We start from the raw sequence: 6,000 nt of genomic DNA on the forward strand, positions 1-6,000 counted from the left end.
CTGAGCTATGTCCCCAGCCCTGAGCAAAATCATCTTAACAGAAGGCATATTTTAAAATAAAGTGTTGAGACAAATACGGTGACACATCTGTAATTCCAGTACTCTGGCAGGCTGAGACAGTAGAATCACAAGCTCGAGGTCAGCCTGGGCAAGCCAGTGAGACCTTGTCTCAAAATAAAGAATAAGACGGTGAGAGATGTAGCTCAGAGACAGAGCACTTACCTGGCATGTATGAGACTTGGGATTCAATTCCCAATACTTCAAAAAATAAAGTACTGAACAGCTCATATAGTTTTTTTTCCATCTACTTTATGAATACTGTACTACAAGTGAAAAATGGTATTGTATGGCTTATATTCCGGGCCTAGGAAAAGATCAAAATTCAAAGTATGGCTTCTGCTAGATGCTTATCTCTTTTGTGCCACCACAAGGTTGACCCAAAGTCAAACAAGCCTAAATTAAACACTGCTGGAGTTTTCCTGCACTGAAGCAGAGCTACACGTAAAAGCCACAAATTCCACTTAATAAACACTGCATACTATTATACATTAAAACATATAAGCTATTAAAAAAAAACAAAAACATATAAACTATTTTGTTTCTCTTCTTCATCTGTAACTATAAAAATTACTTAATTCTTTATTTTTTAAAGTATTTTATAGCTCTGATATTTGAGAAATGTAAATTAAACATTTTACATTAGTCATTATGCTTCTACTCAAGACATCATATCCTCTCTCCATGTTTCTGGTCTAAAACCTACCTTTTCTTGGTACCAGGAGTTGAACTCAAGACCTTGCACTTGCCAGGCAGGCATGTGTACCACTGAGCTATATCACCGGCCCTAACATCTATCTTAAATGCAAACTTTTTTGTTTATTTGTACTACCTTGGCTTAGAATACAGACATACTCCTCTGTTGTTCTGTTTGCGAAAGCAGTATGACATTCCACCCAGGAGTTGTTATTAGACCTTTCTATACTTTTTTTTTTTTTTTTTGGTTTTTCTCCAGTACAGGGAACCAAACTCACGACCTTGCGCTTGCCAGGCAGGCGCTTTGCCGCTGAGCTAAATCCCCAGCCCCAGACCTTTCTATACTTTGATAAGAACAATCTTGCTGAGGATATAGCTCAGCAGTGCAGTGTCTGCCTGGCAAGTGCAGGGTCCTGAGTTCAATTCCCAGTACCCCCCCCAAAAAAAACCTATACTGAGAAAAATCTTGCCTGGCTGGGCATGGCACACCTGTAATCCCAGCACTCGGGAGGCTGAGGCAGGAGGATCTTTGCAAATTCCAGGCAAGCCTGGACTACCAAGTGAATTCAAAGCCAGCCTGAACTGCACAGCAAAAACCCTGTCTCAGAAAGACAAAAAGACAAAACAAACAAAAAACCCTTGCCTTTTCCTGCGTTAGTTTTTAAAGCATATGAATACGTCTTTAATGGGCAATACAAAACACCCCCACACCCTTAGATCACCTTCAAACTACCTGCAATATAATTCCTCTCAAAAGCCAAATCTTAGAAATATTTATGAGAGGCTAACTTGCAGTCCACAAAATGTGAACACATAATATTCACCCATGAGCTGAGGGTGTAGCTCAGTGGTAGCCTGCATGCTTCCCATGCAGGAGATCGAGTTCCACCCGTGCCACCAAAGCAGTAACCCACGGATGCACGGAGTCAGAGCTCCAACCCTCCTGCCTCTGGGATCCTGCAAACCAGCCTTAGTGATCGGCGCTGCGGCAGTGGATCTGATAGCTGCACTCCTACAGCCAGAGACCAGGAACACCTACCCTGAGCCTGAATAAGAAATCGCTACAAAACTTGGGTGGTCAGCGTTTTTGTCTGTTGAGACACGATCTCATTATGTAATTCAGGCTGGTTTTGCCTCAAACTCATGGCAATTCTCCTGCCTCAGCCTCCCGAGAGTGCTGGAACTATAGACATGTGCCACCATGCCTGGCTCCCTTGTTTTAAAGGGCATTATAAGTCAAGTATTAATTATATTTCCTTCTTTGTTTTGACCACTGGGAACTTTAAGTTGATACTATGACTTAATGTTAATAATATGAAATAGTTTCTAGCGAGCTCCAAATTATTAACTTTTTCAGATATCTTCTTACTATCCTATTATCTACCTTCCTTCCCCACTTGTGATTTCTAACATATTGTACTGTTACAACTACTACAAATATTTTTTTGAACAGAGATTAATTCATGTAACATAAGCCGACTAGTTAAAGCTCCACTCTAAAGAATATACTGTATTAAAAAAAACACAACAGTAAGAAAACAAACCAATTAAAGAGTGGGCAGAGCTGGGCGTGGTGGCACATGCCTGTAACCCCAGCACTCGTGAGGCTGAGGCAGGAGGATCGTTGTGAGTTCGAGACCAGCCTGGGCTACAAAGTGAGCTCAAGGCCATTTTGAACTCCATAGCAAGACCCTGTCTCAAAAAAAAAAAAGTGGGCAAAGGGCCTAGAGAGACATTTCTCAAAAAACATACAAATGACCTCATCCAAAATGCCTGGGACCAAAGTGATTTGAATTTTGGGCTTTTTTCAGATTGGGTAGTGTCTGTATATACTGTACATACTGAGGTATCTTGGGGATAAGCTCCAAATCGAAACACAAAGACCTTTATGTTTCGTAACATATAGTCTGTAGATATTTTTAATAATCATGTGCATGAAAAAATTTCATGGTATGGAATTTCTATTTGTGGTATCATGTCAGCATCAAAAAGCTTCAGAGGCTGGAGCACTCCAGACTTCAGATTTTCGTATTACCAATGTTCAACACCTATTATGACAAAAACACTCAGTCACTAATTATCAGGGAAATGCGAAAGTAAAACAATAAAATATTACCACACAACAGTCAAAATGCCTATTAGAAAAAAGACAAAAAATAAGTATGTGAGGATGTGGAAAAAAGGGAATCCTGGTATACAGTACGGTTGGTGGGACATAAATTACTATAGCTATTATGGAAAGACACTATGAAACTTCCTAAAAAAAAAAAAAAACTTAGCCAGGCATGGTGGCACACACCTACAACCCTAGCACTCCTGACAGGCTGAGGCATGAGAATCACCCACAAGTTCAAGGCCAGCCTGGCCTACACAGTGAGACCCTGTCTTAAAAAAACAAAACAAAAAAACACCAAAAAAAAAAAAAAAAGCCAACCCCACAAATCTAGCAACCACACTGGATATATAGCCAAAGGAAATGAAATCACATATTGGTAATACCGGCACACAACAGTGAAGACATAGAATCAACCTAAGTGTCCACCCACAAAGGAATGGATAAGGAAAATGTCGTATCTGTACACCACGGAGTACTACTCAGCCTGCAAAAGAAAATCCTGTCATTTGGAGCAACATGGATGAACCTGGAGGACTTTATGTTTAGTGAAATAAGGCAGGGAGCAACTGTATGACCTCACTTACATGTGGGGTGTGAAGAGGAAGAACTCACAGAAACAAAGACTAAAATGGCGAGAACCAGAGATGAACAGGTGAAGTGGAGAAGAAAAGGAAGAAGACAGATGCTGGTTAAAGGACACAAAATTTCTGTTATAAAGAAAAGTTCAGGGGGCTGGGGATTTAGCTCAGTGGCACAGCGCCTGCCTGGCAAGTGCAAGGTCTTGAGTTCGATTCCCGGTACTGGAAACCCCCCCAGAAAAAAAAAATTAAAAAGAAAAGTTCAAGAGAACTACTGTACAGCCAGGCATGGCAGTACACGCCTGTAATCCCAGCACTCAGGAGGCTGAGGCAGGAGGATCGTTGTGAGCTCGAGGCCAGCCTGGGCTACAAAGTGAGCTCAAGGCTGGCCTGAACTACATAGTGAGACCCTGTCTCAAACAGACCGAAAAAACAAACAAACAAAAACCAAAAAACCGAGAGAGAACTACTGTACTTCATGGCAACTGTAGTTAACAGCAACATATTACACCTCTGAAAATTGTTAAATACATTTTAAGTGTCCTCAACACAGAAAACAATCAACAAATGTTACTTTGACTCAGACATTCCACTATTCATACATATCAAAACATCATGTAACCACAAATATAGTTTTTAAATATATATACACCATTTTTACTTGTCAATTTCAATTAGTTGGGAATGTAGCTCTGTGGTAAAGGGCCTGCTTAGTATGTGTGAGGCACTGGGTTCAATCCCCAGCACTACAAAACGTTCAACTGTTACATCAATACTTTGTTCTGTCTTATTTACTCTAGCACAGTTAGTCTTGAAATCAGATAGTTTTAGTCTCTGACTTTGTTCTCTTCACACTGGAGGCAAAGTAGTATAAAGTAAAGAACAAGGGTCCTGGGTTTGAATAATTTTTACTATGTGATTTAGATTACACTGCCATCTCCAAGAGTGAATTTTCATTTCTGTAAAAAGAAAAAAAAAAAGATAGTAATACTTCTCCTATGTAGGAAAGTTACTCAGACATCTCACAGGGGGGAAGGGAGAGGGAAACAGTTTATTTCTAGAAGGAGGATAAATTAGCACAACTTTTTAAAAAGCAATTGAAAAATATGTCATCAATCACTTCTCGGCCTTTTGGCTAAGATCAACTGCAGGTGGGCATGTGGCGTTCACCTGTAATCCCAGCACTCAGTGAGGCTGAGGCAGGTAGGTCACTGTGAGTTTCGGGGCCGCCTGGGCTACACAGTGAGTTCAAAGCCAACCTGAACCGCATAGTGAAACACTGTCTCAGAAAGGGAGGAAAGAAAAAAAAAAAACAAAAAAAAAACGCAAAGATCAACTACAAAAACTATTTATCAAGAGCTTTAAACATGTTCCTGACTTTGATACAGGGGATTATATTCCTAAAGAAACAATACGCTGGGTATGGTGGCATGCGCCTGTAATTCCAGTAGTCTGGGAGGCTGAGGCAACAGGATAGTAATTTGAGCCCAGCCTGAGCAATTTAGAGACACAATGAGACACTGTCTCTAAAAAATATAGTAATATAATAATAATAATAATGATAATAATAATAATGACGGGTATGTACCTCAATGTGCAAGCCCTGGATTCAATCCCCTCTATTGCAAATAATAGTAATAATAAAAAAGACACAAAAGACTGTGTTCAAAAATGTTTACCATAACATCACTTGAAATCACAACATTGAAAGTAATATCAAATGTTACTCACTTCTAATTTTTATTATGAAAATCTACATTAAAACACACTTCTGACACTATTAACTGGAAAAAAAGTGATAGAGGGGTATGTGTGAAGGTCGCAAAGACATACCAAGTGCTAACACTGGTTATAGTTAACTTTCACAGTGAGTAAAAGGTTTAATTTTTCCTCCCTGCTTCCATATTCTTAACGTGCAGATATTTTTACAATAAACGAAGATCTTCCCTTCTGTGGTATGGTTCTGAATACGTTCGACCAAAACGATGACCACTTACTTCCCAATACACAATGGGACCATACACTGAAGGAACAGGAGAAAATCCTCAGTTTATACAGGTTTTTGCCCTCGTTCATCAGCTATTCTAATGCAGGCATTTACAGTGTGTCAGGGACAGTTCTGGTCACTCGCTGTACGACTGTGCACACAACACTCCTTGCTCTCAAATCTTTTTCACTACCGATCTTCATTTCAATGATGTCAGCAACCGTGGAGCTCTGTCCCTGGGACGGCTGTAAAACCATCAGTCCACTCAAGGCAAAACACTGCTTCCGAGTTCGCCTTCCTCGGAGGCTAAGCGCCGTTTATAGCTTTAAAAAAGTGCTGTATGTGATTCATTCGGGGCATGGCCGCGATCCCTAAAACGCTCAGGCAACAGCAGCAAGCTGCCGGCTATAAAGTCCGACTTCGCAGCGCACAGCAGGCTCTCCCCGCGGCACTCGCTCGGGAGCAGCCTAACGCGGGCGGCTCCGCGGCGGCGGGGCTAGCCGGGGACACCTGTCGGGCCGGCGCAGGGCCTCCCGGGCAGCTCACCTGCGAGGCCGGGCTGGCCG

At 41.3% G+C, this 6,000-nt stretch overlaps 2 protein-coding genes across 2 annotated transcripts in view; one reads left to right on the forward strand and one right to left on the reverse strand.

Annotated features, from left to right (window-relative positions):
* Smchd1 (structural maintenance of chromosomes flexible hinge domain containing 1) overlaps positions 1-5,691 on the reverse strand; it is a 116,927-nt gene extending 111,236 nt beyond the window's left edge. The window contains exon 1 of the mRNA XM_005373146.1: positions 5,584-5,691. Coding sequence (XP_005373203.1) covers positions 5,584-5,691 — 108 coding nt within the window. The remainder of the gene's footprint in view (positions 1-5,583) is intronic.
* On the forward strand, positions 5,206-6,000 carry LOC106149572 (opioid growth factor receptor-like; the record flags this gene model as incomplete). Its single annotated transcript, XM_013518848.1, is given in 1 exon segment — positions 5,206-6,000. A coding segment is annotated over 1 exon segment (208 nt), but the record flags the coding sequence as incomplete, so codon positions are not given.

The sequence above is a fragment of the Chinchilla lanigera genome, unplaced genomic scaffold (assembly GCF_000276665.1).
Source record: "Chinchilla lanigera isolate Chin_1 unplaced genomic scaffold, ChiLan1.0 scaffold00001, whole genome shotgun sequence".
Lineage (NCBI taxonomy): Eukaryota > Metazoa > Chordata > Mammalia > Rodentia > Chinchillidae > Chinchilla > Chinchilla lanigera.